A 16,489-nucleotide genomic window follows, 5' to 3' on the forward strand; every position below is an offset into this window, starting at 1 on the left:
GTTTTGTTTTCGAGTTGAGTTTTTATTTAGTTGTCGGTTGGTTCATCAACAGGCACCGCCATTTTGTTTTTCTCTACTCATGGTATATGAGCTGACTGGCTACTCTACTACTAGGCTGTCAGAGCACATAATTGCTCATATCCAGTGAATGTGGAGAGAATAATAGGGAATACACCATTACAGACATGACCCTCTAAACTGAGCTGTAAAAGTACCATACGAGTGCATAGTCAGCTTATCCTTCAAACCATCATCGTGTTTTCTTGCCATCTTTTCAAACACATTGGCTTTATTATTCAACAGCTCAAAGAGCAAAATAAAAGCATGATAAAATTAACCTACGTCCCACACACACTTCATGATCTCAAAACTATCAGCAAACAGTATGAAAAAATGAAATGCAAAATGAGAGTGTGCTGGATTGAGCATTATTTAATAAGCTCCTGTTAATTTTTGCAGATTAAGGTAATAATTAGAGTTAGGACTATTAATTGAGCAACTTACTCATTCATGGGTTTAACAAGCAAATGATCATGAGCACGATCATGAGAATTCACATTGGAGATCAAATTAAGTGTAACGTTAGCAATAAAATGTGTGAAGTGCAAAACTTCAGTTTCAACTTTAAAATTGACGGGTAAAGGAAAACATAAAAGCCTGTGTTCAAAGCCGTCAGGTTGCGTATTACACCTTTTACGGGCTCATATATCATGATGGATAACCCTAGGTGGTGCTAACTTAATTCTTACCAGAGTGTGTTGAATCAAATCAAAGGAAGGATGAGAAGCACAAGTGATAGTACACAATGTTCTTCTGTGAGTTACTTTTTAACAACTTTTCTATCAGAACAAATTTCCTAAAATGTTAGAACTCATAAAATCCATTTCAGGAAGACTAAGCAATAGAATTTTTTAATAGTCTTTGATACTGGATCATCATCATACAGCAAAATTAATGCTGATAGTCAGCAATCCTGAATCGCTAATTATCTCCACCAACTGTATTTTCACCTCTGTTTGTTTGTTGTTCCCAAGGTAACTCAAAAAGTATTGAATGAACTTTGGTGGAAAGGTGGGCCATGGGCCAAGGAACAATTGTTTTGATTTTGACACAAATACAGATATGCATGTGAATACAACATCCAGCTATGTACGCAGATCCAGGATTTTTTCGCTGTTCTCAACATAACTCAAAAAGAAGTGAACGGATTTGGATGAAATGTGGTGGACAGCTTGAGTATTATCCTAGGTTCAAGTGATTTGATTTTGATGTTGAGAATACATGCCACTCTACCAAGTGCCCTTCTACTTGTTACTCAATTGCTAGTCATTATTATTAGCTCATCCAGCCGACAGGCGATGAGTTTATCCCATCATGTGCTGTCCATCATCCGTAGTCCACATTTCATGAAAATCACTTCTTCTCGCTCAATTCTTCACCAATTTTTATTCTTTTGGGCAAGAAGGTAGGTCTGCCTGGGGTGCATATAGCTTCTACCCTGATTTGTATAATTGCAATTAATAATGAAGACATGGAGTAATTAATCGATCTCTAACAAGCAGTTTCCACACAAATCGCTTCTTCTCCCTCAATTCTTCACCAATTTTGATTCTTTCTGGCATGAAGGTAGGGGTACCTAGGGTGCATAAAACTTCTACCCAGGTTTGCTTAATTACAATTATTAATGAAGTTATGGACTAATTAAGCCTTAATAAGCAGTTCAACAAAAATCGCTTCTTCTCGGTCAATTCCTCGCCATTTTGGATTCTTTCTGGCAAATAGGTCGGTATTCCTAGGGTGGATATAGCTTCTGTAGGGACAGCCACAATCCCCATCTAGAACTACAGTACAAATCCCATCAACTAACTTCCGCGATGACCTACGTCACGTCCTCCATGATGACCTACGTCACTTCCACCCCAACTCTATAAGTGACCCAGAAACACTCAGTTTGCTCTCTCTGTCTGTGGACCTTCGCATCATACGGACATATAGAGATACCCCCCGCTCATCATACCGTCCGAAATCACGACGTCTGCCTTGCAAGAAAGAAGACTCAACGCGCTTTCGTATATACCACTGGCCACGGTAAAGAGTACCTAAGTTGCATCGTCTCACTCAGTTGAGTTACAACCGGTTTATTTGTTTATTATAAGTAACGTTACTACTGCAGCCCAAGCAGTTAATTAAAAGTTAGAAGCGACCGGATTCCTTCTGACTTAATCGCTGTGCACATTATTTGATCAGAGACTTTTCCTCACGAACAACGAAGCTTCGATTCAAGGAATTCTCTGCGCCTTTTACAGGAGCGACCCACGAGCTTCTGTGAACCTCCGCGAGCACCCGAAATTCCGCGAAACTTCGGGACATCTCTGCATTCCTGCATAGGAGCAAGATACTGGAAGTAAGGCTAGCATTTGGGCAAACTAGTCTTAGGAATTAGCTTTATGAAGTAGTGTGAATTTAAACTCAGAAACTGTTTAAGTGTGCACACTGTAGACACTTAGAGTGTCGAGTTGATCATTGTGGTTCTACATTGTTCTCCCCATTGTTTTAATAGATAGGTTGTTGCATGCTCTTTCTCTATCCTCTCTGACACCCCTTAATTTCACTATTGCACACACTTTTACCTCATCAAGATTTCAGTGGATTTGGTAATGTTATAAGGTAGTGGGATTAAAAACCACGAGGTGATATTCCTTTGTCTCAGGAAACCACGAGGTGATTTTCCTTTGTCTCAAGAAGACCAAGAGGTGATTTTCCCTCCCCCAAACACCTTAGATAACATTCCAAACTTTACAGCTCTCCCTCACACACACACACACACACACACACACACACACACGCTCACACACACATATTGCTGCTGACCATATTGAATGTATTCAACTGCTATTACCCATTTAGTATCATTGTTATAATAAATTCAACTATTCTGTTAAACTGTGCTTGTCTGTCTGTTGCTGCTGTATCCTTGAAGTCACACAATCTCAAAGAACTCCAGATTGCCCTCACCCAAGTGTATATGAATGCTATTGGCTGTAGTGTCTATGTAATATGGTAATACATTGTTGCTGCATCGGTAGTGATCATAATAATTTGGAATATACCATAATTTGGCTGTTTGGTAATTTATTATTAAACACCAAAATTAATGGTATTATTAATGAGACTGATTTAATGAGACTGATCACTTAAGACCAATTGCACCCACACTTCTATATAATAGCTTGTATATAGTGTATATAGCTTACAACATTTATTGCGCAAGGTGGCCCACTTTAGATCGTTCCTTCAGGATTAGACGGGGCCGGAGTGAGCTACGCCATCACTGACGGTCTTGTTTGCTATTGTACTGCTAGGCACCATTCATAATCCTAAATACTGTAGTCATTATTTATAGTCATGTTACTCATAGTTATGCATCATCACTGTTATTGTAATGCTAACTGTTGCTTATAGTCATTGATCTCTGAATACTTGTTGCAATTATGGCCCTTATATCCTAATGCTAGTCATTATTGGTGTTGTAAAACCTGTCCTTATTTATAGTCAGTCATTGATGGTATATGGTATTGTAATGCTTGTGGTTATTAACAGTATGATGTTGTAGTGATGGTTGATAGACATGTTAGTTACACAGCTGCTGATATTTACTGATATTGTAATGCTAAACAACATTTATAGTTGATGTAATACTAGTTATGATTTACAGTAGGGTGCATCAGTTGCCCTCACTTTCATAAAATCTGATGTGTTTTTGTTTGGGTGTTCCTTTTCACCAATAAAGACATCCTGTAAAATTTTTTGACCATATTCAAAAGTCTAATGGTGGCACCATGAGGTTCATTTTTTTGCCAAAAAACGCTTATTTTATGTTTTCGCGTAAGGTTTGAATCACAATGTTGGACTCCATTTATTGATTTCTTGTGACCCAGAGATCATGTTAAGAACCTTTGCAAGGGATTGAGAAGCATTAATGTGATTCATAATACATTTGTATTGTTTAAAAGTAGTTGAACAATGATTCAATGAACAGCTCAAACTCAAACTGTGCTTGATAATATATTTAGAATATGTACTAAAAATGTGTATTTAAAGATATTTGGTATACTCTATAATGTGCCATAATGTTTCATGAAAAGTGATCGAAATTTTGTCATAAAAGTCATAAAATGGCAGCTTTTTCCATAACTTTGAGCACCTGGTGCCACCATTAAACTTTTGAATTTTGTCAAAATATTTCACCCAGTGTGTTTTCTTACCAAAAGGAACATAAAAACAAAAATGCATCATGATCGGAGGAACTTTTCATTTTTAGGGGGCGACTGATGCACCCTAATTTACAGTCATTGATCTTGTAATGCTAGTCATTATTTATATAATCATTGATATTCTAAGGCTAGTCATTATATCCATTGGACCATCTGACTTGTGTCATTTAGGGTTTAAGGAGTTTAAAAGAAAAATAGCAAGCTCCTGTTCTGGATTGTTATTTACATTTAGGGTTATAATTCATAAATCAGAATATCTATGCTCTGACAATATCTTGATTTTTCGATATTAGGTGCCTTTGATGATATCCATGTTCACTTTCCCAAAGAGCACCATAAATGCCCTGTATTACTGACTCACCTCATTGCTACGTTGCTGCCGTCTATCACGATTGGCTTGAGGGCATCTTCATCCTGATCCGTGTCATCTTGTTCAGCAGGTAGAGATGAAACACTGTGATTTTTCCTCTGGCTTTCCCCATGCGGAACCAGCGCTGGAGAACCGACGGAGCCCTCCATCCCTGCCGCTCTCATCTGTATCAGCTCTCCCAGAATCCGGTCAGTGTCAGTGTGGAGGCCCAGTTTGAGCAGCACAGCTCGGACCTGAACATCAGAGAAGCCCAACTTCCTAAAAAGATCCAGCTGAGGCTGAAACTCCGTGCTCAGGTCCGCTTGCTCCTCGGGCTGAGTTTGTTCCATTTTAACAAATAGTGTGGATGGACAGGACGAAGACGCCCATGTGAGGGCGTCTGTGTGGATGAAAGAGGACACACACGTGGTGCTGCAATTGTCAGGCCAAAGATAAGGATCCAAAACTGGAGGAAAGGCAGTAGGAATGACATTGACACCTATACTCATACTCAAAACAGGCCTTTCGAGCTTCTCCTGATGGCATACACCTGTGGAGAAAAGAAACATACATGCAGCGAACGATTGTTTGCATGTTGGGGAATTCCGAAGGTAAATGCGTCCTCTGGCAATAAGAACAGGTTTCAGTTGGGACACAATGTGCAAAATGTGGATGATATCAGTGATTTTATAACCTTGACTCACTCCATTGTTAAAGCGACAAGTAGTAGATTGGGCGTTGACTTTCTGTTTTACAGGTTTTAAACTTTTTTTGTTTTTTTTAAGAAAATCACCTTGAGCTTATATTTATGGCACTGTTATTTGGCCATACCCTAATTAAATATTAATCATCCTAAGATAAGTATTGTAGAAGTACAAGTATTACCTTGTTTTTCCTGCTCTTTCTTGGAACAAAATACATGTATACACATGTCTATATACATATACCATGCCATCCACAAGTATTGGCACCCCTTGTAAAGGTTAGCAAAAAGGGGTTAGGTGGAGGGGGAAAAAATCCACGTTTTGGTGAAGTTGCTTCATCTTGCACTGAGAAATTTGAGAAAAATCCAAACTTTAATTGAAATTATTTATTCAAAGGAAAAACAAATTCTTCATCATAATTGTAGCATCTGTGTGTGGGTTTTTTAAATAATTATTACTTGATGAGGGATTTACTTTTCTCTGAAATGTTATATTTTATATATATATATAATTTTTTTTTTTTTGGGGGGGGGGCGGCACGGTGGTGTAGTGGTTAGCGCTGTCGCCTCACAGCAAGAAGGTCCGGGTTCGAGCCCTGTGGCCGGCGAGGGCCTTTCTGTGTGGAGTTTGCATGTTCTCCCCGTGTCCGCGTGGGTTTCCTCCGGGTGCTCCGGTTTCCCCCACAGTCCAAAGACATGCAGGTTAGGTTAACTGGTGACTCTAAATTGACCGTAGGTGTGAATGTGAGTGTGAATGGTTGTCTGTGTCTATGTGTCAGCCCTGTGATGACCTGGCGACTTGTCCAGGGTGTACCCCGCCTTTCGCCCGTAGTCAGCTGGGATAGGCTCCAGCTTGCCTGCGACCCTGTAGAACAGGATAAAGCGGCTAGAGATAATGAGATGAGATTTTATACGTGTATGTGTGTATATCAGGCTTGTAGTACTCGAGTCTGACTCGTTCCCTAATTTTAAGGACTCGTGACACGACTTGGACTTGTACATTAATAGCATTCAGCCTCATAAATTGGAGATGAGGACTCGGATAATAATTTGACATAAGATATTTATATCTACATTAATTTTTAGACTAATTTTAAATGTTTGTGTCACATTTTGAAGTGTTCCCTGCCACGTAGTTCCATGGCATCAGAATCAAAGCTTTTGTTTTTGAAATGCGCACAAGTGCATTTGTTACACTAAAGCACATCAGAGTGCTATGTTTTTGACATGGATCCTTAACATTAGTGCCACCAGCCTTTTCCTAAATATTCATGATAGAAGGCATCTTTTTTTGTGAATTTATTGTAGGCTATGGGATGGGACATACATCTTCACACTACTCAAAGCTATCAACGTGTTTTTGAGAAAGAGAGAGAGAGAGAGAGAGAGAGAGAGAGACCGCTGTGTCATTTGTGTCAGACTCGACTCAGATCAATAATGGACTCAACTTGAAATTTTCTTTAATGACTTGGACTTGAACACTGGGGACTCAAGGTTTAGTGACTCGACTACAACACTGGTATATACACACACACACACACACACACAATGTGTGTGTGTGTATTTTTATTTATATATAAACCACATACTACACTGTCAATGTGCTTTTTTTTGTCTTAAAAATAACTCCATCTGTAGTTTCGCTCTCCCTAAATGAGATAGAGAAATACTGAACAGAAATAAAAGTGATGTAGCAAATTTAGTATGAAGTGAAAGTTTCGAAATAAGTTGGACTGAAAAACCAAAGTACGCATTTTTACTAGGGAACTTCCCGATTTTTTTTTTTATATTTTTGTTACGGAAGCATTACCCAAGCTCGAAGTATTGGCCAAAACCCCAATACTGTTACGACAGAGACAGAGGTTTTTGACGTAACTGACCTACTTTGTGTTGAAAGAAGGCAAAATGATGCATGATTACAATATGTATTTTTTAAAAAAAACAGAAGAAAAAAAGCATAAATCAGGTACCAAATCTGATCTCTCTGCTCAAACCTCTGAGCAAACCGGTGAAGAATATCAGACCTTTATAGAACCAGTACCTGTAATATTAAAGCTCAGATGTGAACCATTAATTATATTGAGTTAAATCTGACATCACTTCAAATCTAGTTTTGTATCATATCCTTATTTAACACATCTGACTCTTACATGCAATCTGATCTCATAGTAACATGTCAATGTCACGTCAATGTCATTAATTGTGCTTCATGTTAAGCCAGTTTATTTTTGTGTTTGCTTTATCTGGATTAACAGAGTATGTAAATGCCACTCAAACATTTATGTAATAGTAATTAATTAAACTGGAGTGTAATTACTAATGCCTTTATTGATCATTAGCAAGTCAAAAGCAGCAAAGAGAAGGACTGATGATTAATACAGTGACGAGCTTACAATCTGGCTTACATGACACTATAACATGTTCTTTATATATTACTACATTCCTGTAGGACCTAAACATCAGGCGAAGGAGTGGACATGAGAGTGATTAGGGACAGCTATAGGTTTATTACGAAAAAAAAATGTTACAGGTCAAAAAATTTCAACCTAGGTAATTTTTTTTTTTTTGGACCTGGGTTAAACTTTTTAACCTAGTTCATAATTTCCAACCGAGGTAAAATTTTGGATTAAACGGGATTTTCCATCACTTCTTTTGTCTAGCTTTCTTCCATCCACTTCATCTCTGTCTACACCTACCGAGTATTTCCTCATCTGTCTGTCACCCTATTCCTATAATAATAATAATAATAATAATAATAATAATAATAATAATAATAAATGATTACTTATATAGCGCATTTTACATTCATATGATCAAATATGCTTGAAAAAGAATGCAAATATAAATGAGGCGGCATGGTGGTGTAGTGGTTAGCACTGTCGCTTCACGGCAAGAAGGTTCTGGGTTCGAACCCAGTGGCCAGCGAGGGCCTTTCTGTGTGGAGTTTGCATGTTCTCCCCGTGTCTGTGTGGGTTTCCTCCGGGTGCTCCGGTTTCCCCCACAGTCCAAAGACATGCAGTTAGGTTAACATGGGGTGGCCTTAAGCTGAAGTGCCCTTGAGCAAGGTACCAAACCCCAGTGGGCAGCCACACTCTGGTGTGGCTGCCCACTGCTCTGGGTGTGTGTGTGTGTGTGTGTGTGTTCACTGCTTCAGACGGGTTAAATTCAGAGGATGAATTTCACTGTGCTTGAAGTGTGCATGTGACAAATAAAGGTTTCTTCTTCTTAAATGAAATGATATCCTAAACATTATATAAAAACCAGAAAAATATTGCTAAGCTGTAAAATACAGATATATCATACATATAAAAATCTGAAAAATATCAATTATTAAAAGCTAAATTAAAGTAATGGGTTTTAAATAAATATGTAAAACTAGATAAATTATTGGCAGCTCTAATTAACGTTGGCAGCGTATTCCCCATCGCTCTAATGTCTTTTTACTTACCGATATGAATGGTTACGGTTTCAATAAAAGCTCATTATTCGATCTTAAACTATACTTGGACACCTCTTTGAGCTCAATTAAACTAGATATATAATTAGGAGCACAGCCTCAAATAGCTTTAAAAGTAATGATTAAAATTTTAAAATTAATCCTTAATCTAACTGGCAGCCAGTGCAAGGAATGTAAAATTGGTGTAATATGAGAAAATCAAGAAGCTGTTCCTCTAAAAACAAATATTTTATTAAACCACTTTTTTATTCTATTTTAGTGTCAGCTAGTTTATTTATTAGAGCTCTTATTTGCTTATTAAGGTTTTTTTATTCTATTTTAGTAATCATCTAGTTTATTTATTAGAGCTCTTAATTATTAACATTTTATTATATTTTAGTATAATCTAGTTTATTAGTGCTCTTATTTATTAACTTTATTCTATTTTAGTATCATCTAGTTTATCTATTAGTGCTCTTATTTATTAACTTAAAATTTTTTACATGCTTTTTGCACTGAATTACTGACTGACGGATGTGTGAAACACAATTTCGTTTTTATGTGCAGCATAAAAATGACAATAAAGGAAATCTGAAAATCTAGGAATAATACAAATTAGCATGGCTGCTGCCTTCTGAACTCTTTGAAGCTTATTTAAATGAACGTAAGGCAGCCCATAAAGAAGGTGATTACAAGAAATTACAATCCTGCCCATAATCAGTGCATGAACTAAGATTTCTGCTGAATCTTTGGTGAGATATTTTCTAATACGCCTTAATTATAAAGCATACTACTACACATCTTTGAGATAATGCGTAGTAAGACTCATGTTCGTATCAAACCATATCCCTAAGTTCCCCTAACATCTATTGGAATTACTACAAGATTTCCAATGGACAAATTAGATTTTTTTTTTTAATATATCTTTTTCATACTTAACCAGGATTTGAACTCAGAACCTCCTGATTCTTCACCCAAAACTTTAACCACTAGACCAGTGACAACTGTGATAGAAGGAGTGAGATAGAGAGATTATTTTTATTTATATTTATAAAAAAAGTATTAAATGAGTCCAGTCTTATTACATTATCAAGTAGTTTAAAATACAAAGTCTTCCCAAATCCTAACCCGAGATATAGTAAGTCTCCCTTAAAGCTATGCGGCCTTTCGATTTCATAAAATCGGTGAAATTTACAGTAGTTCCCTCTGAAATGTGGTCATTGTGGTATTTGTTTATTTCTGTGATATCGCACAAAATATCAGGCCATTCTGTGGCTGGGAAGTTATTTAATTTGAGGCGATTAAAGCAAACAATGTGCATGAAATTGCTCACTTCGCGCAGTCAAGCAGACAGAGGAAGTTCGTGTGTGTGCGCATGCACAGGTTTACCTTCTTCTTTTAGGTTTTACGGCAGCTGGCATCCACAGTGTTGCATTACTGCCATCTACAGGTTTACCTTTGAGCGTGCACTGACAGTTCCATCATTCTGTTGCTAAACGAACAGCTGATCACACCGAGGTGCTCGCTGAGCGCCGATATTTATTAGTTTGGTCCTGCGTTTCCTTTCCTTTGTATATAACATAACGTCTTTTTTTTTTTTTTGCGGTCCGGTTTCCATCAAATCCTGCACTCTGATTGGCTGGCGAGCGGGTCCGTATCCTACGGTACGGACCCCAGTTACAGACCCCGGGTATGGACCTCTGGCGACTCGCTCATTCACAACAACAAACATAGTAGCAATTTGTGTCAACATGTATTTTCGCATTTCTCAGGAGAATAGCATTAATTTTACAGCATGGATAGCGATAACGACAGTGTTCACAGCGAAAGCGAGTTTTACTACCCTGAGGAAGAAGAAATAAAAGAAAACATTTCAGGAGAAAGCTAAAAACCTGTAACTGTTGCTAACGGCGAGCAAAAACATGGCTGAATCCTGAATGACTCAATTTTATATAAATAGGGGACTACATAGGCAGCAAAATGTAGCTTTTTTTTCCTGCCATGGAAGTGCACTTGTATACCGAGGAGGAAGCCATTTGCATTACAGCCATGAATGAGGATTCAAAATAGCATTAATTTTACAGCATGGATAGCGATAACGACAGTGTTCACAGCAAAAGCGAGTTTTACTACCCTGAGGAAGACAAAATAAAAGAAAACATTTCAGGAGAAAGCTAAAAACCTGTAACTGTTGCTAATGCTGAGCAAAAACATGGCTGAATCCTGAATGACTCAATTTTGTATAAATAGGGGACTACATAGGCAGCAAAATGTAGTTTTTTTTTCCTGCCATGGAAGTGCACTTGTATATTGAGGAGGAAGCCATTTGCATTACAGCCGTGAATGAAGATTCAAAATGGCGGCTCGACTCTGTTTTCCCTTTCGGATGCTCTCGTTTTCTGTTAGAATTTGGTAAAGAAAAAAATTAATATATTATTTACCAGCTTAAGATCGGTCCATATGGTGAAATACCGTGACCTCGGCCTTAAATACTGACCTCAGCCCAGAGGGCCTCGCTCAGTACTTTCAAGACCTCGGTCACGGTATTTCACAATACGGACCTCCCAGCTGGTAAACAACATATGTTTCTTCTCGTTACTGCAATCGGTCTTTCACGTTTCATTCGTATACTCACGTCCTCCATTTTTCTCTCCCGTCTCAAATTTATATCTCACAATGCCTTGCGTGAACGGGGAAAGCCCACCACATGATGCAGGACGTAGTATCTTGTATTGCATCATGGTGAAGAGGAAAAAATAGCGGAGAATTTAGGGCCACATGGATCTAAATTAATTAATTGTTCTATTTTTAAAAACTAATAAAACTGGAAGTCTGTGATTCGAATTCAGTAGCTTTCAGCCCACTAAACAAAAATAATTGGGTGTCGGGAAAATTCTTTTTATGACCTACACTTGAAAAATCTGAAAGGCAGTATATGTTTAATAATCCAAGTAGCAAATTATGAACTGGGTTAAAAATTCTAACCAAGGTTGAAAAATTCCACCTGACCTACAATTCTGACCTGGAACAAATACACTTAGGGCTTGCTGCGATAAGAAAATAATCAACAATTCTTGATTTGATTCTGCATGTCCTGAAGTGGGGTCCCCCCCCCATCTTCTTAGACAATAGACATTTGCTAACAATTACATATCTTTATTTATTTAAGGTTTAAGGAGTCTTGTTGTACTTTTTATCCATTTATCATTACTTAATGTGGTCAAACATCTGCAAAACAAGTCACATGATCTTGGCGGTACATTGGGATGAGGGAGTTGTTAAATTAGAAAGGTCCTGTTTACCCACCAGCCCCTTCATGCGATGCGACATGTTCAGTAACCGCTCTCAGTGTCTTGTTCTGCCTGAGCGCTGCTGTTAAAGTTCTAGTCTTCCTGTGCTTCAAGCTTTTGTTCTTGTTCATTTCTCACTTGTACACAATGAGCTTAAGGATCACAGATGATGTTTTAAAGCTCTATTTTAAAAGACGTTTCATTTCTACACTTGTTGGTACCTCCCAAGTTACAAAGAAGAGTGAAATTTGGTGAATTTACTGCTGACAACTCTGTCTCACACACACACACACACAGTTGATCAGAAGGGAGTTTAAACTAAACCGGGTTTACCTGTTCAGAGACCAGCATCGAGCCTTAATGAAGGGAAACAAACTTTACAAGTGCAGTCTTAGTCTTAGTGAGCTAATAACATATCAGTAGGAGTGTGATATTATTATTATTATTATTATTATTATTATTATAAACCTGTGATCTGGGACTGCACTACTGTCAGAGCTGCTGTGTTAGAAAACTAATCAACACCAAATAATTATGATCAAGCATAAATGAGGATTTAACAGCAAAAAGGTATCATTTCTTTTTACACACAAAAATACACAACTTTAAAAAAAAAAGACTCAAAGACCAGAATAGATTTTTCACCTTATCTCATCTCATTATCTCTAGCCGCTTTATCCTGTTCTACAGGGTCGCAAGCAAGCTGGAGCCTATCCCAGCTGACTTCGGGCGAAAGGCGGGGTACACCCTGGACAAGTCGCCAGGTCATCACAGGGCTGACACATAGACACAGACAATCATTCACACTCACATTCACACCTACGGTCAATTTAGAGTCACCAGTTAACCTAACCTGCATGTCTTTGGACTGCAGGGGAAACCCACGCAGACACGGGGAGAACATGCAAACTCCGCACAGAAAGGTCCTCGCCGGCCACGGGGCTCGAACCCGGACCTTCTTGCTGTGAGGTGACAGCGCTAACCACTACACCACCGTGCCGCCCAGATTTTTCACCTTTTAAATTATTTAGTATATAAAGGATAAAGTAGATCATGTGACCTTTAGGACTACTGTACACCACACAGACCTTCCCAAAGTCAAAGATACACACTAAAGGTAGAAAAGAAAAGGCTTTTTTTATTTGTAACTCTGTATTTACCTGTTCAGGGATCTGAGCCAATCCTTAACGAAAGTGAAGAAAGTGCACAGGTGTAGTCTGAGTGAGTTTTCCACAGTTTCTGCAGTGTGTAAAGTGTGTGTCCGGTTATGTCTCTGATCATTGAGTCGCTTCTAAAGTCAATGATTTAAGGAACTTTCAGCGCACCACCACTTTTATCTTCCTGTCGCTCCAGGGCGCGCACGGCCCCATTCTAGTGCTTCCTCTAAAACTGTGCATGGTTCCGCGTTCTGGAAACACCCCGGTGACGTGTCCGGAGAGATAGTGCGCACGTAAACACGTGTATGCACAAGCTGAAAAAGGTTGGTGTGTTTGTGTGTGTGAAAAATTGTGTAATCAGGTTTGCCTGGAGGCAGACAGAAAGAGTTCATTACTGCACCAAGCTTCTCTGAATGATGAGCCACAGAAAGAGCTGATCAGTGTAACTCTGCCTACCTAGGTAGGCTCTGGTATCTAATAAATCTTCTAATAGTCAGGTCTACTTGCCTTATCCTAAGGTTCGTACAGGAGGACTACGGTAGTGAATACTAATTAATGTATTACACCGTTCCAACCCACAATAACACATGCACACCAGTCAGGTTATATAGAAAAAAAGGGTTCTGTATTATAAATGTAAAATACAGGTCAGTACATCTCATGCCACTTTATCCTGTTCTACAGGGTCGCAGGCAAGCTGGAGCCTATCCCAGCTGACTACAGGCGAAAGGCGGGGTACACCCTGGACAAGTCGCCAGGTCATCACAGGGCTGACACATAGACACAGACAACCATTCACACTCACGGTCAATTTAGAGTCACCAGTTAACCTAACCTGCATGTCTTTGGAAACTGGAGCACCCGGAGGAAACCCACGCAGACAACATGCAAACTCCACACAGAAAGGCCCTCGCTGGCCACGGGGCTCGAACCCGGACCTTCTCGCTGTGAGGCGACAGCGCTAACCACCACACCACCATGCCGCCCTCAGCTCAGTTCAGCAAGTATAAAATAAAAGTGGGTGTTGTGTAATGTAAAACTGTTAACTAAACTGAAATCATGTGGTTTGAACTGTCAGTGTGTATTGTGTACCTTCAATAAATCCCTGTGAACAGGTACTGTATAATATGAAACATCAATACAGATCTTTAAAGTTCACTTGAACCATATAGAACGGGTTCAGTGTAATATGAAATATCAATGCAGATCATGAAACGTCTGCACGACCATGTAAAACAGATACAGTATAATATGAAATATTAATACAGATCATTAACCTAATAAGCCTATGTTGGATCCAACAACCCCAAAAGGAAAAAAAAAAAAAGTCCTTAAGATTTGAAATCTCAAAAAAATGTGTGAAAAGAGTTGAGTCGAAAAAAAGGTGTGTGTGTAGAAAAAATAGTTCCTTGTTCCAATTCAAAGACACAGTCCACAATGGTCCAATCCTCCCAGTCCCTTGGCGGGAACCTATCAGTCCATGGAAGATGGAGGATCACGTGGCAGCGACGACAGTGGAATCCACAACGATGCACAGCACTCGAAGAGGGGGTGAAAAAAAAAACAGCCTGCACACACGTTTGCAAAGCGATTAGCAAGACTAGATTACAAAACTACTCACTTCATCGGTACTTATGGCTAAATATCATATTTTCGATGTCATTACTTCTTAACATGAACATACAACAAACTGTGTGTACTGAAAAGACATTTGCATTGAATATTTTTATCGAATATGTCTGCTAGCTTATCCAGCCAGAAAACCTAGCCATGTGGCGAACATAGCTAACCCAGTATCTCACAATCATGAACATTACAGCGGAATTACATGAGGCTTTCGACTTCATGTCAAAGTACGCATACCAAAACAAAAACATACCCTGACTGGTTAATTTCCCATTTCCTATGCAATCTGAACAAGATAGTTGCATGTTCACATGTATAGTTAATTAGCTTACAACTCACCAGGATATCTTCAAATCAAAAACAAACTCTTCAAAAGAAATCACAACTTCACAGGAGCAAAAACCTTCGTTGTGTCAGTGTACAGGGTCGTGTAGTGGTATTCTGTGTATAATCTAAAATTAACCTGACACCTTATCATCTTATCTCCTCATCTCCGTGTCGGGGTGGATGGAGCATGTGGGGAAAAAAAGAAAGTATCGTTCTCCTTATGGTAGGACGTTAGGAAGTATCTGCCAATATCCCACTACCACTATCACTAATGTAACATTAAGGGATTATCCACTATGGGCGAATGAATGAAAGTAGTCAGTGTGTGTGAGTCTGGTGCAGTAATTTATAAAGGTAACATCAGCATCAGGGGGGTACACTGTGTGCATTGTGTGCAGGGTGTGCATTATATGCATCATGTGTAGGGTGTACACTGTGTGCCGGGTGTGCATCGTGTGTAGGGTGTACACTGTGTGACAGGTGTGCATCGTGTGCATCGTGTGTAGGGTGTACACTGTGTGCTGGGTGTGCATCGTGTGTAGGGTGTACACTGTGGGCCGGGTGTGCATCGTGTGCATTGTGTGTAGGGTGTACACTGTGGGCTGGGTGTGCATCGTGTGCAGGGTGTACACTGTGTGCCGGGTGTGCATCATGTGTAGGGTGTACATTGTGTGCCAGGTGTGCATCGTGTGCAGGGTGTACACTGTGGGCTGGGTGTGCATCGTGTGCAGGGTGTACACTGTGTGCCGGGTGTGCATCGTGTGTAGGGTGTACACTGTGTGCCGGGTGTGCATCATGTGTAGGGTGTACATTGTGTGCCAGGTGTGCATCGTGTGCAGGGTGTGCATTGTGTGTAGGGTGTACACTGTGGGCTGGGTGTGCATCATGTGCAGGGTGTAGACTGTGTGCCGGGTGTGCATCGTTTGTAGAGTGTACACTGTGTGCCGGGTGTGCATCGTGTGTAGGGTGTACACTGTGTGCCGGGTGTGCATCGTGTGTAGGGTGTACACTGTGTGCCGGGTGTGCATCATGTGTAGGGTGTACATTGTGTGCCGGGTGTGCACTGTGTGCCAGGTGTGCATCGTGTATAGGGTGTACACTGTGTGAAGGGTGTACACTGTGTGCCGGGTGTGCATCGTGCATAGGGTGTACACTGTGTGCCAGGTGTGCATCGTGTGCATCATGTGTAGGGTGTACACTGTGTGCCGGGTGTGCATCGTGTGTAGGGTGTACACTGTGTGCCGGGTGTGCATCATGTGTAGGGTGTACATTGTGTGCCAGGTGTGCATTGTGTGCAGGGTGTGCATTGTGTGTAGGGTGTACACTG

The 16,489-nt window shown here is 39.7% G+C and overlaps 1 protein-coding gene across 1 annotated transcript in view; it reads right to left on the reverse strand.

The window, feature by feature from the left end:
- The window catches only part of zc3h12ab (zinc finger CCCH-type containing 12Ab), a 33,236-nt gene extending 19,771 nt beyond the window's left edge, over positions 1-13,465 (reverse strand). Inside the window, exons 1-2 of the mRNA XM_060915361.1 lie at positions 13,213-13,465; positions 4,636-5,173 (exon numbers count right to left, since the gene is read on the reverse strand). Coding sequence (XP_060771344.1) covers positions 4,636-5,132 — 497 coding nt within the window. The 5' untranslated portion in view covers positions 5,133-5,173; positions 13,213-13,465. The remainder of the gene's footprint in view (positions 1-4,635; positions 5,174-13,212) is intronic.
- Between the last annotated feature and the right edge of the window lie 3,024 nt (positions 13,466-16,489).

Source organism: Neoarius graeffei, chromosome 2 (genome assembly GCF_027579695.1).
Source record: "Neoarius graeffei isolate fNeoGra1 chromosome 2, fNeoGra1.pri, whole genome shotgun sequence".
NCBI classification, from domain to species: domain Eukaryota; kingdom Metazoa; phylum Chordata; class Actinopteri; order Siluriformes; family Ariidae; genus Neoarius; species Neoarius graeffei.